Raw genomic sequence first — 23,303 nt, forward strand, 5'->3', positions numbered from 1 at the left:
GTCCATATGGCCCAGTATTCTGTCTTCTGACAGTGACCAGAGCTAGATGCTTCAGAAGGAATGAACAGAACAGGGCAATTTCCAGTGATCCATTCCCAGTCATCCAGTCAGTTTCTGGCAGTTGGGAGGTTTAGGGACACCTGGATCATGTGATTGCCTCCTTGACCATCTTGGCTAATAGGTCCATCAATGGCTATCTTCCATGAACTTACCTAACTGTTTTCTGTACCAGTTATACTTTTGGCCTTCACAACAACCAGTGGTAACAAGTTCCACAGGTTGACTCTGCGTTGCGAAGAAGTACTTCCTTATGTTTGCTTTAAACCTGCTGCCTATTAATTTCACTGGGTGACACCTAGTTCTTGTGTTATGTGAATAACTCTTCCTTATTGCCTTTCTAAAATCATGGCTGGTATGGAGAGACTTCTATCGTATCTCCCCTTAGTCATCTCTTTTCTAACCTGAACAGTTCCAGTCTTTTTAATTTCTCTTCATATGGAAGCTGTTTAATACCCCCTAATCATTTTTGTTGTCTTTCTCTGTACCAGTTCTAATATCTCTCTTGAGATAGGGCAGGGGTTCTCAAACTGGGGGTCGTGACTCTTCAGAGGGTCACAAGGTTATTGCATGGAGGATTGCAAGCTGTCAGCCTCCACCCCCAAATCCCGCTTTGCCTCCAGCATTTATAAGTGTTAAATACAAAAAAAGTGTTTTTAATTTATAAGGGAGGGTCACACTCCTAGGTTTGCTGTATGAAAGGGCACCAATACAAAAGTTTGAGAAACCCTGAGATAGGGCAACCAGAACCGCATGCAGTATTCAAGGTGTTGGCATACCTCAGACTTGCATAGTGATATTGATATTTTCTATTTTATTATCTATTCCTTTCCAAATGGTTCCTAACACTTTTAGCTTTTTTGACTGCCATTGCACATTGAGCAAATGTTTTCAGGGAATTATCCACAATGATTCCCAAGATCTCTCTGAGTGGTAACAGCTAATTTAGACCCCATCATTTTGCATGTATAGTTGGAAACAGTAATTCCAATCAGCATTACTTTGCATTTGACAGATGAAATTTCATGTTGATATTTTGTCACCCAGTTTAGTCAGATCCCTTTGTAGCTCTTTGCAGTCAGCTTTGGACTCCACTATCTTGAGTAATTTTGTATTGTTGGCAAATTTTGCCACCTCTCTGTGTTTCCCCGTTTTTCAGATAATGTATGAATATGTTAATCAGCAAGGATCCAGTCAGATCCTTGGGGGGACACGGATATTACCTCTCCATTGTGAAAACTGACTATTTATTCCTACCCCTTTGTTTTCTGTCTTTTAACCAGTTACTGACCTTCCCTCTTATCCTATTACTGCTTAATTTACTTCAAAGCATCTTGGGGCGGGACCTTGTCAAAGGTTTTCTGAAAGTCCAAGTACACTGTATTGACTGGATCACCCTTGTCCACATGCTTGTTCATATCTCAAAAAACTCTAATAGATTGATTGAGGCATGATTTCCCTTTACAAACCTGGGTTGACTCTTCCCTAGCATATCCTGTTTATCTGTGTCTGATAATTCTGTTCTCTATAGTTTCAACCAATTTGCTTTGTACTGAATTTAGGCTTACAAGCCTAAAATTGCTAGGATTGCCCCTGAAGCCTTTTTGAAATATTGGTGTTACATTGGCTACCCCTCAGTCATCTGGTACAGAGGCTGACTTCAGCAGTAGGTTACATACCACAGTTAGTAGTTCTGCAGTTTCACATTTGATTTCCTTCAGAACTCTTGGGTGAATCCCATCTGGTCCTGGTGACTTATTACTGTTTAATATATCAGTTTGTTCCAAAACCTACTCTTTTGACACCTCAATCTGGGACAGTTCCTCAGATTTGTCACCTAAAAAGAATGGCTCTGATGTGGGGATCTCGCCCCCATCCTCTGCAGTGAAAACCGCTGTGAAGAATTCATTTAGCTTCTCCACAACAACCTTGTTTCCTTCCATGTTCTTTCAACTCCTTGATCATCCAGTGGCCCCACTGACTGACAGGCTTCCAGCTTCTGATGTACTTACAAGAACTAATAGCATTTTTTTTAATCTTTAGCTAGTTCCTTTTCAAATTGTTTCTTTGCCTGGCTTATTATACTTTTACGCCTGACTTGCTAGAGTTTATGCTTCTTTCTCCTCACTAGAACTTACTTTCCAGTTTTTAAAGGATGCCTTTTTGCCTCTGAGTACCTCTTTTACTCTGTACTTTAGCCATGATGGCATTTTTTGGTTCTTTTACTATTTTTCTTTTTTATTTGGGGCATACATTTAGTTTGAGTCTCTGTTAATGATGTTTTTAAATAGTCTCCATGCAGTCTGCAGGCCTTTCTTCCTTGTGACGGTTTCTTTTAATTTCCATTTAAGTAGCTTTCTCATTTTTGTGTAGTTCCCCATTTTGGAAACCTGGAATTCTTTTGATTGTATCTTAAATTTCTTAAGTGAAATTAAGCTTTTCCATGAGTGATTGCTATGCCAGGGACACAGACCAAAAACTTTTGGTGTGGCAGTGAATCACAAATTATTTATAGGCTTTACTTCTTTCCTTTTTCACCATCCTCTTTATCCCAACCACTTTAACATCTGATCCAAAATCCACCTGGGCAAAACGGCTGACAGCCTTCTCCAGTGATATAATGCACTGTTCTGTAAGAAAACAACAAGGAGTCTGGTGGCACCTTAAAGACTAACAGATATGGTGCCACCAGACTCCTTGTTGTTTTTGTAGATCCAGACTAACACAGCTACCCCCTGATACTTGTTCTGTAGGAGTTATTTGCATGTAATCAAGCACTCCTATCAACACTTTATCCAACAGACATACCTCACCCCTCCCACCTCATGATAGCTGATATCATCTTTGCAATATGTAGAGATTTTTTTTAGTTGATTTCTGACATGGAGTATTGATCTTTAGTTTATGTATGTTTACTCTAAGCCAATTATATGGACACTTTCAGAAACTGAAATATATCTGTATAGCTAGAAGTTTTACTCTTTTAAAACACTGAATACTATAGCACAACAGTTCTCAAACTGTGGGTCGCAACCCCGTTTTAATGGGGCCGATGGGGCTTCAGCTTTGGACCCCCTGCCCGGGGCGATGGGGCTTGGGTGGGCTCAGGCTTCAGTCACCCCTCCTGGGGTCATGTAGTAATTTTTGTTGTCAAAAGGGAATTGTGGTGCAATGACGTTTGAGAACCAACTGTTACTGCCATGATAAAAGCTTGTAATACGAGATTATGGCTCAGGCACCTTGTCCTTGCTTAAGGTACTTCTTGCTACTTTTTTGTTTTAGTTTAAGTCATTAGTACTTGTGACATACCCACCTACTAAAATAATAATTCTCTATTTTTCCCTTCTGACCCCCACCCTTTATTTCTTCATTTTCTACAACTTTTCTGAAGTTCTTACAGATAGCTATCATTTGGTTCCTTGCCAACTTTTCTTTAGGCAATGCAGAGTCCATTATATTAATCTGTCTCCTGAAATAATATTGTCTAAATGTTGTCTTTGTTAGTTATCATCCTCTGAGGACTTTCTGATTTAGCTATACATCTTTTTAATGGTGCCCAAAGCTGCGAGTAGTATTGTAATTGTAACTACTATGTAATGTATCTAAATTATACTATGTCATGTGCTGTTGGTGGAAACTAAAAATAGTATGCAGATATTCAGCGTTTTTGACAATTTAGCACTTAAAAAAAATTTAATTTCAGGTATAATTTGGGTGACTACAGTGGAGAGATCATGTCTGAGGTTATGGCACAGCGGCAGCCAATGAAACCTACCTATGCCATCCCCATCATTCCTGTTACAAATAGCAGTCCATTTAAGCATCAAGAAGCTATGGAACTGAAGGAATTCAAAGTTAACAAGGTGAAGGAGTAGTACTTATAAACAAATATTCATGGTCTTGTGTCACCAGAACACAAAAGGTTTTGGACTATGATACCAGAAATTATGCTTATTTTTGAAGGGAAAACCTTTTCTAAAAAATGAAAGACCTATCGTTAAAGGACACTAGCAGATCCTCGGCTGGTATAAATTGTCAGAGTTCTATTGAAGTTAGGATTACTTGCATAAGAAATAAAGCAAAATGATGAAGTTCAAAGCAAGTATAGAGCAAGTGGCTCAGGACTGGCAGAGGCCGATGTCAAACTTGCATCAGGATAATCCATCCTTGTATTTTATGACTCTAACAAGATTATATCAGGAATTGTTTAGGTCCCTGTTTTCAGCTGATGCTGTTCATATTGTTTTGCCTGTGAACTACCTTTACAAAACTGGCAAAATATACTTTTTTAAAGATGTAAGCTGTAAAAACTAACTTAAAACCTACAGTTTGGTGAAGGATATATTCATAAATTCATTATTGACGTCAGTTTTCAAATGGAGTACACCTCATAGTAGTTTGTATGTGTATAAAAATAGAAAGTCAGTAATGTGTGTTAAATGCGGGGAATTTTAAAAATGCTATTGCTCTGTAAATTTCTGCAGACATAAAACACACAAAGCAAATGATGCTGAATTCTCCAATTAACCAGAGAAGCATTAATAGTTTATTTAGCATTTTTATCTGGTATTTACTGTAATGTCCAAAAACTCAAATCAAAATCAGAGTTCCATTCTGCTATGTATTGAATGAATACAGATGTAGGCAGGCATGGTTCCCCCAAAAACCAGTACTGCTTTAATGTAAAGTCTTATCTGAAAGAGCCTTTACCCAGTAGCCCATATGGAATTTCTTTCATCTGCCTTAAAAGGATGAATGCCTCTAGTTGGGTTCTAATCAGTCTGAGCTTTACAGAATGGTAAATTTCTGCTGTAATTCAAGTTTTTAGCGCACAATATTTATTAATGGCAGCAGCTGAATTCCTAAATGTTGCTTTACCTGATAAATAGAACTACATAATTAGGCAATTATATGCAAGTATATATACTTTAGCTCCCAAAATCTCTTTTCCCCATGTATACAACACTACTGCAAAGCTTGAAAGAGGCAACTAGAGTACTTCCTGTCAAGACATATTTTAATATGCTGTTAAATTCATGTTTACACCATGTAATGATCTGTTGGGTAAATTGTTTTAAACCAAAGGAGAAATCTTTAATAAAAACTCTTCAGTGGCATCTGAGAAATGGGTTGGGGTTTTTTAACTTTGTCTCAAGTCACACAGTGCTCAGACTTCTTTTAGGTTTAGAAGAATAGTTTAACTTCCTTTCCCTATCTGTCATTTTTATACTGTTTTGGGCAGTAGTATAAAAATGCCTATTAAATAAAAAAAGGGGGAGGGACTTTCAATGCAGATGAAAACTAGTGTTCATAGTGATGCCTTCATGCTTTGTTCATGTTGATGATGCCCATCTAACCATGTCTTGAATAATGTCAAGTTCTGATGTGGTGTTCCACAGTAGTATTTAGTCTTAACTGGATGTCGCAGAATAGTCTCTGAACTAACAGTGTTTAATTCCTTCTTAAAATAATTAGAACACTTTGCTGTTAAAGCCCAGAAATCTGAATTTTGATTAAATGCTTTGTGTTGCTGTTAATTCAGTCCAGTTTTGAGCACATTTGCACTAGACTTTTGAAAATCCGCTATTTAGTATGATCACAAGTTGGTTAAACTGAGTGAATTAAGCTTTTATTTTCTTGCAGCAAGAGAAAGCTGATGTTATAAGACCCAAAAGGAAATATGAGAAGAAGCCCAAAGTCTTACCTTCATCTGCTGCTGCTACTCCTCAACAGACAAGTCCTGCTGCACTACCAGTCTTTAATGCTAAAGATCTGAATCAGTATGATTTCCCCAGCTCAGATGAAGAACCTCTTTCCCAAGTATGATCTCTACAGTTCATTGCTTCTTTTCTAAGAGCAGTAGAAATCTGTCTCATGAACTTACCAGCTCCCGTTGTGTTTTCAAAGGTTATGTCTGGTTCCTCCGAAGCTGAGGAAGAAAATGATCCTGATGGTCCTTTTGCTTTCCGAAGGAAAGCAGGTTGTCAGTACTATGCTGTAAGTGAGACTTCTCTACAAACTATAAGACTGAGTATCATTATAGAATAAATCTTATTTTTAATTGTTCTCTAAAATTCTTTTAAGCCTCATTTAGACCAAACTGGCAACTGGCCATGGAGTAGTCCTAAAGACGGAAGATTAGGAGATGTCCGCTATAGATACTGCTTAACCACGCTCACTGTACCCCAAAGGTGTATTGGGTTTGCACGAAGACGGGTTGGACGTGGCGGAAGGTAAGCTGCACTTAATTATTGCTATAAAAAGTTATGGATAATTTTAAAATTGACACAAGGGCAAAAGTGAAAATGAAAGACAGTGGCACCCTGAAAGATAGTACATACGGAATCCTTTCACTTACTGATGTTGGTTTTTATCTTTTGGTTTGTTCCACTGTAAAAGCCATCCTGACACTGTTTACTTCTTTGTTTATAGACCATTATTGTTGATATTGGGAAAGGCTTTTGCCGCTCCAGAGCTGAGGTTAGAGGTTGTAGTATAAAAATTATTTGTTGATGAATGGTAGATTTTAAAAATGGGTTTCCCCTCTCCCAGAACCCAAAGACCATCCTCTACTTGAGAAACACTGAAGTCCTGAAAGTTCAGTCTGACATACCTGTAACATTTAGCTATGTATGATTGCTGCTGATGAGCTAACATGTTACTTGTAATCCTGAAATCTGCAGACAGTTTTGTGATTGTCTAGCATGGTAATTTTTAAGACTGAGACTTCCAAAAAATGGGAGTTCAATGTTATGCTCCCAAATAAGGCCTAGATACAGCAAATCACTTAAGCTAAGTTCATGTTTAAGTACTTGATCTTTCAAAAGTGCTGTGTACCAAAGCAGCTTCCAATGAGTTAATGGTAGATACTCAGGACATTCACTTAGGTGGGTAAATATGGACTCTAAGGAACATTACTTCAGGCATCTACTTCTGAAAATCTTGGTCTAGAAGCATTTCTGTATTACTTTTTCTTTATATAGGTGTTATGTTTTTACCATATCTAATTAAAGACTATACATGTTTAAATATATTTTACGCTTTCTATAAATGAGTTTTTTAAAGTAAGTTGATCAGGTCATAGTTAAATCAATCAAGAAAACAAATATCTTCACTTAGCTTTCAGATTTATACAATATTAACTTATTGCTATGGAAGCACCTGAATGGCTATGGTAGTGATACCAGAGAAATTCCATCTTAAAGTCCCCAAATCCCTGGCTTCCATTTTAAATAAGCAAGAGTCATTCCACCATTAGATGGAAGCTGCAGGTCTCAGAGCACTAAATATAGAATTGGCAGGAAAAGGTGGTAAATTGCTGCTATTTTTAGCACTGATCATATGACTGGGAGGTAAATAAGGGTTGCAAGCTAAAAACAGAACTGACAGTTTAGAATGTTGGCAGTTGGCATGTATCCAAGAAAGATCTGACCAGAAGGATAATAACAGAGGGTCTAGAAAGTTCCGACAGAACTGTATAAAGGTCAGTGTGTCAGTGGGCAGAAGCAGTATTTGAGTGGGATAGTTTAGAGAGTGCTCTCTTCTTAGCTCTTAAGAACAGCATCAGAAGGCGTCCTGTCCCTGGAGCAAAGGGAGAAGAGACAGAGTGCACAGGAGACAGTACAGCATAGTAAGTCTGTCAGATAATTATAGTTTAGTGTGTGTGGGGGGGGTGCTAATAAAGATGTATGAATGTATGTTAATTGTAAAAGGAAATTGTATATGTAAGATTTAAAGAACATCTAAGACGGGGGTTCTCAAACTGGGAGTTGGGACCCCTCGGGGGGTCGCAAGGTTATTACATGGGGGGTCACGAGCTGTCAACCTCCACCCCAAACCCTGCTTTGCCTCCAGCATTTATAATGGTGTTAAATATATTTAAAAGTTATTTTAATTTATAAGGGGGGGTCGCACTCAGAGGTTTGCTATGTGAAAGGGGTCACCAGTACAAAAGTTTGAGAGTCACTGATCTAAGAACTGCTCTCAGCGACCTGTGGATGACTAACTCTCTGAAGCAAGGCACATCACTCAGGATCATCTCAAACTGTTAGACAACATGGTTTGGGGTGCTTTTTAGCTTATAAAGGATTTGTATTTTATAACATCAATAAGGGGATTCTTAGTTTGTTATTGTATTAGGGATTCTTAATAGTTGCACCAATAAAGAGGTGCTGTGTTTTGAAAAGAATACTGCTTGTTTGTGTCAGTCTTCATCAGAAGGCTGTATCTGTTTCCTCTGGGGTTAACAGGTCTGAGCTGTTCTACAGAGTTTCTGAAACAGGGAACCACTGGCAAGCCCAAGCTATTTCCCTTAGTTACCCTGGAGGCCCATACCTAATGAGAACAGATCAGCTATATTCTGGAGGCACCCTAAATTCTGTTTTCTGGGTAACGGTAGCATCTAAATCACACTGTCATGGAATCTGTGAATTTCAGCATCTTCTAATTTAATTTCAACAGATCAGGGAAGGATCTGGATGCCCCTTAAGGGTTTTGTCAGAAGGTTAGATAGGTAGAGTGTGACAGCTTCAGCACTTCTTGGGGATATAGTTGTGGGCATATTCAGTGGTTGGGGAGGCTGGGTTGGGTCACTTCTGTGTGTGGAACTGGTGTATTCAGCAGCTCGGAGAGGAATTGGCTTACTTTTTGGCCCTTTGGAGACGCATTTTGCTGCTTAGTTAGGATTTATGGATTAAAAGTTAACAATTTTTATCTTCTCCTCACCTACCTGATACTTTGCAAATTTAATATTCAATAAGATTCTACCAAGTTGTAGTGCAAAATATCAAAAATATGAGTGCCTTGCTATTTGTTAGATGGCTCATAATAAATTCGGAAACGTTGACATGACAAGTTCCAGTTTATTAAAAATAATTAAACACCACTTACAGCCACATACTTAAATCCTATGTTACTGTATTTCATGATATTTTGAGTTTTGTTCATTCTAAAGGAATTCCTGCTATGAGAAACTGGTGTGTGGTGACCTTTCTGTTTTTGGCTTCATATTGTCTGCTAAGTTTTTTGCACTTCCATTTTAGGGTGCTACTGGACAGAGCGCATTCAGACTACAACAGTACGTTTCGCCAGCTGGATTTGGAAATGCTTTCCTCAACGCAACACTCTTCAATCAGTCAAGTTGCCAATACCTCAGAAACAAATACCTCGGACAAATCTTTCTCTAAAGACCTCAGTCAGATACTAGTCAATATCAAATCATGTAGATGGCGGCATTTTAGGCCTCGGACACCATCTCTACATGACAGTGACAATGATGAACTCTCCTGTAGGAAATTATACAGGGGTATAAATCGAACAGGCACAGCACAACCTGGGACCCAGACATGCAGTACCTCTATACAAAGTAAAAGTAGCAGTGGTTCAGCACACTTTGGTATGTTTATTTTGACAAACTTTTTTCTAGAAATGTTAAACTTGACTCAGAGAATCAAAATTAGAATTTTATCCATTTTGTTCTTTGTGATCTGTTCTAATGATAGCAGTGAATCATCTGTTTTACCACTTATTATATTGAAAACTAATCAGTTAGCATTTTTAACATGAACATTTTAATAGTTTATTTCAAATGCGTGTACAAAGGCAGCACTTGTTGCAGTTCTGACTTTTAGAAATGTGTGAAGTCCACTTATGTACAGGGTTTTTAGTTAGTTAATATAAAAAAGACAGGTTTCAGAGTAGCAGCCGTGTTAGTCTCTATCCGCAAAAAGAAGAACAGGAGTACTTGTGGAACCTTAGACTAACAAATTTACGCAAAAGAATTAATGGACACAAATCTGACATCAGGAATCAAAATACTCAAAAACCAATGGGAGAACACTTTAACCTGTCTGGTCATTCAGTGACAGACCTGCGGGTGGCTATATTACAACAGAAAAACTTCAAAAACAGACTCCAACGAGAGACTGCTGAGCTAGAATTGATATGCAAACTAGACACAATCAACTCCGGTTTGAATAAGGACTGGGAATGGCTGAGCCATTACAAACATTGATTCTATCTCCCCTTGTAAGTATGCTCACACTTCTTATCAAACTGTCTGTACTGGGCTATCTTGATTATCACTTCGAAAGTTTTTTTTCTCTTAATTAATTGGCCTCTCAGAGTTGGTAAGACAACTCCCACCTGTTTATGCTCTCTGTATGTGTGTATATATATCTCCTCAATATATGTTCCATTCTATATGCATCCGAAGAAGTGGGCTGTAGTCCACGAAAGCTTATGCTCTAATAAATTTGTTAGTCTCTAAGGTGCCACAAGTACTCCTGTTCTTCTTTTTTATAAAAAAGACAGATGACCATATTAAAAAATAAGATTGCCTAAGAAAGCATAAAACCTTAAACTCCAAATTTTCTACCACCTTGCCTGTTGGATATCTACGGGAAGACAAAAGGTTGATTTTATATTTAATAAAATGTTAAAGTGTATATGCATTCTAGTATTGTAATACAACAGATTTTTTTTTTTAAAAGTCAAGACATTACCATTTTTCTTTAAAAAATGAAATAAAAATATTTGCATATTTTTTTCCCCATGCATGGGCAAAAGCCAGAGAAATGGTTAGTTTGCTGACATGATGCAAGGCCAACTCCATAGAACTACTGTAGGAAATGAATTCCAGAACTGAGGACCAGTCACTGTAAATGTTTGACCGTCAGCCCCCTAATGTTTTAAATCAGAAAACTGTTAGCAAGCTCCCTAGCTGCTGATGTTGATTGTTGCAGCAGTAGATGGCAGATGTGGAGAAGAGGCAGTTACTCAAATAACTAAAATCCAATATGTTTAGCTCACTAGCTTTATTGATCAGTCAGTACTAACTGCATCTGAAAGAACATAGAAAGCCAAGCGTTGCTGATGAGCTTGTGAAATATGCTCCCTGTGAAATAGTAACTACTCCTAAAATCATCATTTGGGATCTCCAAGTCCGGCTATACCATCCACTCCTGTCTAAGTCAACAAAACCTCACAGTCAATTGCATCAAAGGCTACAGATGGTCAGGCAACTATGCTGATTTTTTATATTTTCAATTGCTAGGAGATGACCAATGAGCATAGAGTGCTGATCATTAAATACATAAGCTTTTTTCTCCCTGTAGGACAGAGACAGCACTCAGAATCTTTTTGGGAGAGGTATTAAAAGAACCACCAAAATGTGTCATGAAGAAATATTTAGAGATCACTTATCTAAAAATTCTATTCAGCAGACTATATAGTATAGTGCCAATATTAAAACTTTTTATCCTGGGACAGTTCCCCAATCGCTGGTGGGGAGGAAGGCAGGCACTCATGCACACATTCCAGTGAATGTTGTTTTTATATTCTTAATTTTAATTCATCAGGGCCTCAGTTTCCAGGTTGTTCTTAAAATATCCTGTTAAACTAAGAGGAAAAAAAACTTTACTAAATCCCATTCTTTGCCATATTTAATCATAGGTGTTTGTTTCAACCCAACAGCATAACTTTGAAAAAATACATGTAAAATCCTATTTCCAGTATTTTCAGAAATACACACAACCAGTGATGAACTCCAAAAGTTTGGATGTTACTCAAGAAAATAGGTTTTATCCTGCCTTTCATTGTTTTTATGTTCCCTCCTGCCTCCCATACATGTATTCTACACCTTGTCATTCTGTTAATCCTGGCCCCCCCCTTGCAATATCTTCAAAGAGTGCATGCAAAGCAGGCTACTTCCTTCTCCTCTAGTGTTTTCTTTCTCTCTCTCTCCCCTGTCCCAGTGTTCTTTCTGTTTTACCCCTGCCCGTCGTCCTGGTATTTCCTTCTTTTACCGTCTCCACCCCTTGCTGGAAGATGGATTGGGGTTGAAATTACTACTGGTTAGAGCAGGGGTTGGCAACCTTTCAGAAGTGGTGTGCCGAGTCTTCATTTATTCACTCTAATTTAAGGTTTCAGGTGCCAGTAATACATTTTAACGTTTTTGGACGGTCTCTTTGTATAAGTCTATAATATATAACTAAACTATTGTTGTATGTAAAGTAAATAAGGTTTTAAAAATGTTTAAGAAGCTTCATTTAAAATTTAAATTAAAATGCAGAGCCCCCCGGACCTGTGGCCAGAACCCGGGCAGCGTGAGTGCCACTGAAAATCAGCTTGTGTGCCGTCTTCAGCACGCATGCCATAAGTTGCCTACCCCTGGGTTAGAGCCTCTGATATGAGGTTTCTGGTGGCTGCCTTCTCTCTTCTTTTAGTGGTTCTTCCAGTTGCCTGACACAGATACAGTGATCTGAAAGAGAAGCAGGGCAGTAGGAAAGAGCAGATGCAGTATAAGTTTAATGCCAGGAGGAGGAACTGCACTAAAGATACTAGGCAAGTTTCTAGCTACTTAGGATAAAACACAAAGGGACTGTTGGCAGGTAGGCTGTGAATAGAAATTGAATGTTTATGGGTTTTGGATCCTATTTAATGATCACAAGTGAACTGGTTACAAATTTGGAGTTCAAGGTTAACAGCTGTATTTACTTTTTTAAATAGATTGTAGAGCTGACTCTTAAAATCTAAATGAGACAGTTTCTCTTTTAGATAAAGACTTTAATTACGTTGGCTATACCTTAAGTTTAGAAAAAACTAAATCTGTGAATAAGTGTTCAGTGTATTAACACTATCAAATAATGTGTTCATTGTTGTAAATTACTTTTATAGTAAACATTCAATACTTAAAAATCAGTATGGAATTTAGATTAATATTTTTATCTGAAACAGTTAACTTTTAGCCTGGCATAGGAATAATACATGTAAAGATTTACCTAGTCTGATTTATAGACACAGATGTACGCGAATCAAATAGGTTGGTTTTTTTAATCTAGAAAGGGGAGTAAACATTAATACAACTCATTGAGATTATAGCCACATGATTCTTCATCATTTTATCAGGAGTCCTAAGCTAAATCACCTGTCCACGATAGAACAATCTTTAACCCAATGGTACATAGTGTCATAGAAGTTTAGAGATTGAAAAGACCTAATATATCATCCAGTCTATTTTCATGCCAATGTAGGATTATTTTCTGTAGTATCTTTTTCTAGTGTTTGTCTCATCTAGTTCCAAATGTTCCTCAAAAAAGGCGATGCTTCTTTGAGTGATGATCCCTGTGTGTGTTCCACACATGAGATACATATGTGCACCATGCACCTGACTCCAGAATTTCTTGAAAGAAATGTGTGTTGGTCCATACATGCACTATAGCTCTCCTCATTCTCCCAATCAAGGGCATAAAGGGCAGTGCAGGCTGATCCCTGTCCAGTTCCTTCTTACCACAGCATGATTGGAGTAGGAATCTCCTGTTTCCTCTTCAGCTCCTTTTTGCTGCGTCATTCCTGTAAGAATTATGTATAGTTAATTTTTAGTAGTTTTTATGGTATAGCACAGATAGTTAAATAGCATTTCCCCCCCCCCCCCCCCTCCTCCCAAGAAGTCTGGGATAATATCCAGGGTCTTGGGATTCAAAAACTGTTTCCTGACCGTACGCCTTTTCTGTGAGCAACAAACGTAAGTGTTGCCTGTACTTCCTTATTGAGGCTCACATTTCTGCCAACTTCAGCATCTGCTGCTCTCTCTTTCCCCTGAACCCATGAGGGTCAGAAATTGAGTCATAATGAAGCCGTCATCAAATCCAGGCTAAGGAGAGACAGACACACCGCCCATACATCCGGCTTAACAAGTGGGCAGCACTTAATAATAATATATAGAGATATACCTATCTCATAGAACTGGAAGGGACCCTGAAAGGTCATAGAGTCCAGCCCCCTGCCTTCACTAGCAGGACTAAGTACTGATTTTTGCCCCAGATCTCAGGCCCCCTCAAGGATTGAACTCACAACCCTGTGTTTAGTAGGCCAATGCTCAAACCACTGAGCTATCCCTCCCCCCTGAGCTCAGGAACGGAGGCTAAGTGTTAAGCCTAAAGAGAAGGCTTGACGAGAGAATAAGGGGCACTCTCCTAGACATAAGTCATCTATGTATGTGTTTGTCCCAAAAAGAAGGGATCTCTCCCTGACCCTGTCAAAGTCAAGAAAGCCAGTGTGCACAGGTGCAAAGGTTGACTAAATCTTGACAAGAATGGGAGGTATGCAAGGGTACGGATCCTTTGATTCTAACACCAGCTCCAGTGGTGAAGACACGAGATAGACAACTCCTGGTGCTTCAATCCACTTCAGGAACCCAGGCAGCACTGATAGCAATGCGACCCCAAACAGCGACCAGAGCAGCTCTCCTTGTACTTGGGGCCAGTTGGAGACGTGTCTCCCCAGAAGACATCTTTGCTGTTCCGTGTCTGCATTCACTGTTCCTGTTGGGTCTGTCTATATTCTAGGACATCGTTATCACAAGGAGACAGTCATTCTCCCATTCCACCCACCAGCTTTGAAGCGCAGTCATTGGTCCTACCACTGCTCAGGGATGTGGCATTCTCTTCTGATGAGTTGGAGGCTCTGAAAGAGTATCTGCAGCACCAAAGAGAGGCAGCCCCAGACAAGTCGTAAAAGGTCAGGATTCCGACCTCCAGCCAGATACGATTGGCCAAGAGACGGGTGGTACCTGATGCCAAGGGGTCTCCCTCTGCTGGTGGATGTATCCTATTGGCAACATTAGGGACTGTGGGAGCCCTACCCCAGGCACCCAGGAATGGTGCAAGAGTCTTATTTGCCATCACCCAGCCATACGCAACCAGCCCCATTGGAGCTCAAGGTATTGCTTAGAGTAGCTGCAAAGCTACAAATCCAGCTGAAGGAAATTCAGGAGGCTCAGCACTGCTTAGTAGACAGTAGCGTGGCGCTCCCCATCAGCGAGGCCATCATAAACACAGCAAAGGCAGTTTGGGACACCTCTGCTTCTTGTGCTTCTACTCCTAAGAGGGTTGGGACAAAGTAGCACTTCTCAGCCAAGTGGGAGGGTTCTTGTTCTCTCACTCGCTGCCAAACTACAGGGTTGTGCAGGCAGTTACAGAGCAACAGCATCCAAAGGCTACTCCCTCTGAGGGATATGAGACTTGATCTTTTGGGAATAAAGGTCTTCTTTTCCTCTTGGCCCTCTTGACCATTTGTGATTTGATCAATTATGCCAGATTTCTAGAGTTTAAGGACCAGCTTCCCGAGAAGGATAGAGCCCACTTCCAGGCCTTAGTGGATGAAGGCAAAGTGGTGGCCAAAACTTCACTCCAAGCCACAGTGGATGCAGCAGATACTGCATGGAGGGGGATGGCTATAGCCATTGTCCATGAGGAGAGATTCATGTTTGTAATCCTCAGATTTTTGTACAGAGATGCAGAGTACCATCCAAGATCTACCTTTGATACTATAAGGTAGTCAATCAGAAAACAGATACAACTCTGCTGCCTCAAAGATGTGAGAATAATGCTTTGCTTGTTCGTACCCCTTCCCCCCCCTAGAGGAAGCTTTATAGACAGGGATATAGGGCAAGACCATCTTCTCAGCCCTTTTATCATCAATGTGCTCAGGAACCACCATGAAAATATAGTTGATGTATAGACCCAGGAATCCAGCTTCTGCAACATCCACCACCACTTAGGCACTCTAATCCCCAACAGAAGAATTTCTGTTTTTGACAGGATTGTCGAGACAGCGTTCCTTTACTGATGCCTCTTCTTTTCCCTATTCAGGTATTTGGAGGTCACCTTACCCTATTTGTCAAAGACTGGAGGGCCCTAACTACAGACATAGGGATATTAGAAGAGGCTATCTACTAGAGTTTCTGACCACTCCTTTTCACAAGCCTCTTCAGGGGCCATTCTCGCAAGGAGATTTTTACAACAGGAGGTAAATTCCCTGCTCCTCAGGGGATCTACAGAAATGGTTCCACCTCAACACCACAGGAAGAGGTTATATTCTCCTTATTCCTTGATTCCCCGAGAAGAATGGAGGATCGAAGCCAATTCTTGATGTACATCAGTTAAACAAGTTTATCTGAAAACTAAAATTCTGCATGATATCCTTGGCATCAGTAATTCCCTTATTGGAGGAGAGCACTTGGTTTTGTGGCTCTCAGCATGAAAGATGCATATTTTCATATTGATATCCATCCAGCCCACAGGAGGTTCTTCTTCCACCAAGACCACTACCAATTCAGATTAATCCCCTCTGGTCTGGTCACTGCATCTGGGGTCTTTACAAAGGATTTTTCAGTGGTGACTGCTTGGATGAGAAGAGAAAGATTTGCAGTCTTCCCATACCTCAACAACTGGCTTCTTGCAGACCACTCCCATTGAGGAGTTCCACAGGGCAACCAGTGTTTTCCTCAGCCTTTTATCTTCCCTGGGTGTTTGCATCAGTCATAAAAATCCCCCCCCAAAACCTCCCCAGGTACATAGATTTCATAGGGGCATTGTTAGACTCAATTACAGCAACAGCATATTGACCTCTTGAAAGGTTTCAGGTCATGAACACTCTTATGCACAAGGTCGTCATCAGGCCCAGGACATCAGTTGGAAGTTGCCTTTCACTCCTTGGCCACTTGACTTCATGCACACATGTGACCGCATTCATCAGATTACATCTACAGTGCTTATAAGCCTGCCTTTTCTTGGCGTATTCACCAGTGAAGGGCACCAAACTACAAGGTTACAATTCCATCCAAGGTATTAGGCCCTTTTTTGTGTAATGGACAAAACTGGAAAAGGTTTGGTTTGGAATGCTGTTCCTCACACCCACACCTGAGGCAGCCATAGTTACCGATGCCTCCCTCTTGGGTTGGGGGTGTGCACATGGATGATCACATGGCAGAGGGCGTCCAGAATGCACATCAACTTATAGGCACTCAGGGCACTCTGTCAGGCCTGCAATGCCTTTCTCCCTCCATCCAATCCAAACCTAGTCAGATAATGTTGGACAAGATAACAGTATTTTATATAAACAAACAAGGGGGAACGAAATCTCTGTGTGTAGAGGCGGTCAGTTTCTGGAATTGGTGCATCAAACATCACTTAACCCTATTAGCAGCATACTTACCAGGGTGCAAAATTCCCTAACAGACTGCCTGAGCAGGCATTTGTCCACAAATCAAGAATGGGAGATTCACGATTTGTTTTTCGACTACGTCTTTGGTCATGGAAAATGCCAGCCTGGGACCTTTTCACCTCACAGGCAAACAGGAAGTTGCCTTGGTTCTGCTCCAGACCAGCACTAGACAAAGACTTTTTGGGAGATGCCCTCCTGATATTGTGGAAGGATTGCCTGGCATTCTATGGAATATCCACCAAGACAGAGCATGAGTCATCCTCATCACACCCAACTGGCAAAGACCGTTCTGATTCATCGATCTATTTAAGGTCTTGGTACGACCACACATAAACATCCCCACGTTACTGGACCTTCTAACGCAACCCAGAGGCAAAATCACATACCCCAATTCAAGTCTGCTCCAACTCAGAGCCTGATATTTGGATGGGCATCGGAGATAGAATGCTCGTGTTCCAAGAGGGTGCAATTAATCTTTAACCAAAGTACACAAGATTCTGCAAGAAGCTTTTACTCAGCTAAATGGAAGCATTTCTCTGCTTGGATTCATCAATGCATTTTGTCTCCGAACTCCACCAGAATCCCTGATATCTTAAAGAATCTCCTTACCCTTAAGTCTTCAGGTCATGCGTTCGGTTCCCTGCGGGTACATTTAGCACCTGTCTGTGCTTTCAGTGCTCCAATAGATAACTGTATGATCTCCAGGCATCCTGTCACAACTAGAATTTTTTGAAGGGGATTCGCAGATCCTTTCTACCAGTGGTGAAGTTCAAAGCTCCATCAGACCTCAATTTTGATCTGTTGTCTCTTACTAAGTCTCCCTTGGAGCCACTAACCACCTGCACAGTGACCATCTGTCCATGAAGGTGGCCTTTCTGATTGTTATAACGTCAGCCAGAAGAGTCAGAACTGGGAGCACTTATTGGCAGGCCCTCCATATACTAGCTTCTGTAAAGAAAAGATTTTGCTATGCCCCCACCCCGAATTCATGCCCAAGATAGTTTGAGTTTTATATAAGTCAGGTCATCCATGTACCTGTATTTTTTTTTTTTTTTTTCCTAAATCACATGTCTTGGAAGAGGAGAGAAGACGGTATTCTCTGGACATCTGGAGGGCTTTGGCCTTTTATCTGCGAAGAACAAAGGTCATTAGACACCTAAACCTATTTGTTTCCAGAGCAATTATGATTTCAACCTATATCAGTGCACAGAATTTAAAAATGGATCTCAGATTGTATTATCCTTTGTTACAGACCAAATGGTATCCCCCACCCCCAGAAGGTGTAAAGGCTCATTCCACCAGAGAGCAGACTACTTCAGCTGTATCTCTGAGAAATGTACCCATACTAGATATGTGGAGCAGCTACTTGGAGCTCTTTTCGTACCTTCACCAGACCTTATGCCCTGGTACAGTAGTCCACTGCAGATATAGCAATGGGGATAGTCAGCTATCACTTCTGCATCCTCACACCCACCACCAGCTTGTTAATCTCCCACATGTGGAATACACATAGGGGACGATCACATGAAGAAGAAATGGAGGTTAGTTACCTATAACTGGAGGTTCTTAAAGATGTGTTCCCTATCTGTATTCCACTGCCTGCACTCCATCCCCTCTGCTGCGGAGTGGTTACTCTGAGGTAAGCATGGAAAATTGGAGAGGCGTTGGCCTGCACTGCCCTCGGTTGGGAACACAAGGAGAGCTATGGCACATGTGCGGGTCAATACACACTGCTTGCACGAAATTCCTGACTCAGGTGCATGGTGCACAGGCATATCGCATTTGTAGAATACAGATAGGGACCATACATCTCGAAGAAGCTCCACTTACAGGTAAATAATCTTCATTTTCCTATTCAGATTTACAGTACAACAGTTTGTATGTATGAAGTAGTATGTAAAACAAGGCACATCAAGCTAAACTGTACTTGTTTAGTGGGATGACTTTAACTACTGAGCCAAAAAAAACTATAGAGAGAAATTCACATCTGTAAAGTTGATAGGTAAAATCAATGTGTTCTTTAAATATTTTGGAAAAATGCATGCCTACTGTGTCAACTATTGCCTGTCCTAAAAGTTTGAGCTATCACACAAGATTGCACCTATGACCAAGAGGATATTTGAAATGTATTGAGTCGTCGTCATTCCAGAATTGGTTATTAATTCAAATCTTCAGTTCTTTACAATTAAAGTACCTGTCCATACTGCGACTTTTTTTCAAAGCAGCAAACCTCTGTGCTTATTTCCTGTTTATGGAAAACCCCTAGCACTGTACATTTCTTAATTACTAAAATGCTGAGGAAATGAACTGTATAGGTGGCGTATAGGAAGTGTACAAAGTGGATGGAGACAATATCCCTTTTATTGGACCTTGTGGGACAATTCCATAAGGCAAGATGCCTGACAGTAACTCAGATTATGGGTGAACTGACTAACCTGTAACATTACAATCTGAACTAGTAAACTGTCAAGTAGTATAAGAAATAGTTTGCCAGGATACTTGCTGATTTTTAACTCTGCTTCAGTTCAGCCATTGTGCTGCAAACACTACTGTGGAAAGCGTTTTTGTGGCTAACTTACATATAACCACAAAATCAAACCTTTGAACTATCATACTTTTTTTTCAGATAACCAACTTGAGATCCAGTTTTTTGGGTAAATTCATCTTTTAATTTGTAGACTGTCATGCTGTTAGTCATTAATGCAATGTCTCGGAAGAAATGCTAACAATTTATTGTGTAGAGAAAAAATTTGGAAAAGAAGAGTATTGAAATTCGTTGCAGTATGCCCCGTTAGATGTTATACAGTCATTCTTTTTAAGGTCCAAATTCAAAGCCCATTCAAGGCAATTTGGAGTCTTTCCATGGACTTCAGTAGACTTTGGGTCAGGCCCTAAATCTTAACGCTTCCAATTACTTTTCATTTTTAACGTATCAAAAATGGTTACTAAGATTTGAGGTATTATTCTGAACTTACTGTATTGGGTTTTGCTAGGAAATATGAAAGCGTTCAGATGCTACTGATCTGTTGGCATCCAAACCTACAGCCCTTATAGTCCTAGAAAGTTGGTGCCATATGGAAGCCTGACTTAAATGCCTCCTAAAAGTTATCAGCTTACTAATAGTACATTATTCTCTATCATAACTTGAGTAAGAATTTTTAAAAATTCACATGCCTCTTTAATTTCTAGCTAGTATGTTCATTCATCCTAGAGTTCAACATTCTTAGAATACTCTGTTTTAAAGAAGCCTCAGAAGCCTGGTTATGAGCAGGAGCGGCTCTGTTTTTTGCCGCCCCAAGCAAGGCAGTCAGGCAGCCTTCGGCGGCATGCCTGCGGGCGGTCCGCAGTCACACGGATTTGGCGGCATTTCTGCGGATGATCTGCCAGTCCCATGGCTTCAGCATATCCGCCGCCGAAACCGCGGGACCGGTGGACCTCCCACAGGCACGCCACCGAAGGCTGCCTGACTGCCGCCCTCACAGTGACTTGCACTCCACACCCCCACCCCCCACCCCCGTGGCTTGCCTCCTCAGGCACGCACTTGCTGCGCTGGTGCCTGGAACCACCCCTGGTTATGAGGAACCAGAATGATCTCTGATGGAAATCTTCACAACCCTAATGTGGTTGATCTGAAGAAACTGAAACTGTCAAAAATATTTTATTTTTACAATGAGGTTTTTTTTAATTTCAAAGTTCACAATTTTGTGCTTTTTACGGTGCACTTATATTTCTCTTGGGTATCATTGTTCTACTGCAGTTTCTATCTAGGCTTCCTAGCTTATGTTGGGGAAATGCACACGGTGTAGCATGATTCTTCTGACATGGTTTCAGATATAGTTGATCTTAGAATAGCTAGACTTGATGTTTGGTCTTCATTAGTACCTGAAAAAATAGGCACTGTGTGATCTGAGAATTAAAAATGTAATCTACTGCATTAGTATTTACTTTCTTGCTCCTTGGACTGAAATATTGAAACAAATCTATATCTAAGACAGATATGTACAGATGAAAGATTTGGGCTTTTCTCATTAGTCAGATTGTACCACATAGTAAAACGTGCAAAGCTATTTTCTAGCGAAATTGTCATAAGAACATGCTTCTGTGAGCATTGATGTTAAGAGCCACACTTCACAATTTTATTACTAAAAATTGAATGGTAGAAGTAGGAGCTAGAAATAAGAAGCTTTACCAGTTGGAGGTGATCACTCATCTCGTCTGTCAGATTTTCAAGCATGTATGATTTCATTTATGGAATAAGAGCTGAGAAGTAATAAAAGTTCCAAAAGTCTGCACAGCAATAAATTAAAAAAAAAATTAGAAAGTATCCTCTTAGAATTTTTTTTAAACTGATTATCCATTTCAACAAGTTTAGAATTTTCCTTCATTACCTGGATCTTATTGACATTCAAGATTCTGGGATGCTAAGCTTTCATGTTTACACAACAAACTTGGTTTGACTTTACAAGCAATAACATATGAGGTAGATGAAGGCAAAAAGGATTCGCTCTGCAATCCTTATAGTTAGTCTGTTTGTGGCAGCTACTTGCTGCCAGTCCACAAATATTAGTACTAAATGGCTTTTCATAGAGGTGAACAGAATTTTTTTCGGAAATGTGATATTCTGTTGGAGAAATTCAGTTTTGCACTTATGAAAAAATAGTGAAACTGTTTCATTCTTGATCTGAACTTCAAGACTTTAGACCCTCTCTTTGACTTTACAATGCTGAGCAGCTTTGCCATGAAGACCCATAATTTCACAGGAGAGCCTTGCACAATCCCAATCAGATTTGTACGAATGCACTGAAAATAAAGGATACTGAAGATTAGGTTGCATATTGAGATGCTTTGTTGAAAAGTAAGGACACTTACAAGGTTTTTTGGGTGGGGTGTTTGTGTGTTTGTGTGTGTGTGACAAAGGAAAAACGAGTTCCCAAAATCTTCTGTCTCACCAGTGTCTTACTAGTAGAGCTAAACGCACTGTTGGCCTAGCAGCCTACAAGAGAATTCTGATCTGTACTCAGTACGGGAGGAAAATTAGGAAGCAGATTAGGAGGACTGTAAAAGCAGAATAAATCTGATTTGTTTTAGCCAACTAGGATGTTTTTCTTTAATGCAGACCCCTTCACAGAAAAATCAATCTCAGTTGGGTTTGGACAGAGCATATTATCAGCATTTCTGATTGGTTATGTCATCAATGTATGTAGGGCTTTTCCATAGGTAGCTCAGACTAAAAAGTTAGCTTCTGTGACTAAAAGATTTAAAACAAATTCAGATTATGGCCTGTATACTGGACCTTTTGTTATGTGAAAGTAGCATTTTGACACATGCTATGGGGGTGACAAATATTTTTACATTTCTGTAACCGTTTCCATCAGAGGGTACTTAAGCAGTTTTCAAACTTTGACTCTGAGCAATAGCCCTATGAGAGAGGTGTTTCCTCCTGTCTGTAAAATGGATGTAACTGAGGATAATGAGGATGTGAATAGCCCAAGATCACCCACCAAATCTTTGGCAGAGCTGGAAATTATGCTTGGAGCCCTTGACTGTCTGGTTCTTTAACCACTAGAAAAAAATTGTCACTTGTCAATGCTTTAGGTGTAATCTCAGTGTCCAGAAGTTATAGGAGAAAAGCTAACAGGCGTTTGTACTGCTTATGCTGGGATTTTCGAATATGCCTAAGGGAGTCAGGCAGCCAATTAACATTGAATTTCAGTGCTTCCTTAGGCCTCTATTTTTTTTTTTTTTAAATTTGGGCCTAAATAATTAAAATGCTGTGGGTGCAAATCAGTTTTTTTTCTTTTCACTTGCCTTTTTAAATGGTTACTGCAATTATTTTGATAATGTCTGGAAAGGTAATTCTTGTATGGACTGCAATAATTCATTGAAAAGCTATTTGGAAACTACATTCATTTGTAAATCTAAATATATCCTTCAAAAAGTACCAAATTAATACCTCTGTCAAATACTGTCAACAATGACCACACTCAATGCTTTTGTGCAGCAGTAACAAGACAAGGATGTTAAATTTTGTTTAACTTTGTTAAACAGAAATGTTAACTTGTAATTTTAATTTTTTTAATATTCAAGTGGTTTAGGCCCAAAATGTAGCATTAAAACTCTGATGGATAGTGTTTTTATTGCTTCCATGCTATTACAATATTTTATTGTTGCAAAAGAGAATGTTTAAGGAATTTGAAAGTAACTATATGCAAATCAAACTGACCAGTCTGGTTTCATTGTTC

General features: G+C 39.8%; 1 protein-coding gene across 7 annotated transcripts in view; it reads left to right on the forward strand.

Annotated features, from left to right (window-relative positions):
• The window catches only part of EPC1 (enhancer of polycomb homolog 1), a 110,795-nt gene that overhangs the window by 79,514 nt on the left and 7,978 nt on the right, over window positions 1–23,303 (forward strand). For 6 of the 7 annotated variants that reach the window (XR_010598216.1, XR_010598217.1, XM_065582891.1 and 3 more), the window contains 5 exons: window positions 3,761–3,920; window positions 5,701–5,877; window positions 5,965–6,054; window positions 6,142–6,290; window positions 9,099–9,451. Coding sequence is in view for 5 of the 7 variants with exons in the window: in XM_065582891.1 (XP_065438963.1) it covers window positions 3,761–3,920; window positions 5,701–5,877; window positions 5,965–6,054; window positions 6,142–6,290; window positions 9,099–9,451 (929 nt within the window). In the remaining 2 variants the exon portion in view is untranslated. Of the gene's footprint in view, window positions 1–3,760; window positions 3,921–5,700; window positions 5,878–5,964; window positions 6,055–6,141; window positions 6,291–9,098; window positions 9,452–19,687; window positions 19,854–23,303 lie in introns of those variants that run through there. The other variant, XM_065582893.1, reaches the window with a different exon arrangement.

The sequence above is a fragment of the Chrysemys picta genome, chromosome 2 (assembly GCF_011386835.1).
Source record: "Chrysemys picta bellii isolate R12L10 chromosome 2, ASM1138683v2, whole genome shotgun sequence".
Lineage (NCBI taxonomy): Eukaryota > Metazoa > Chordata > Testudines > Emydidae > Chrysemys > Chrysemys picta.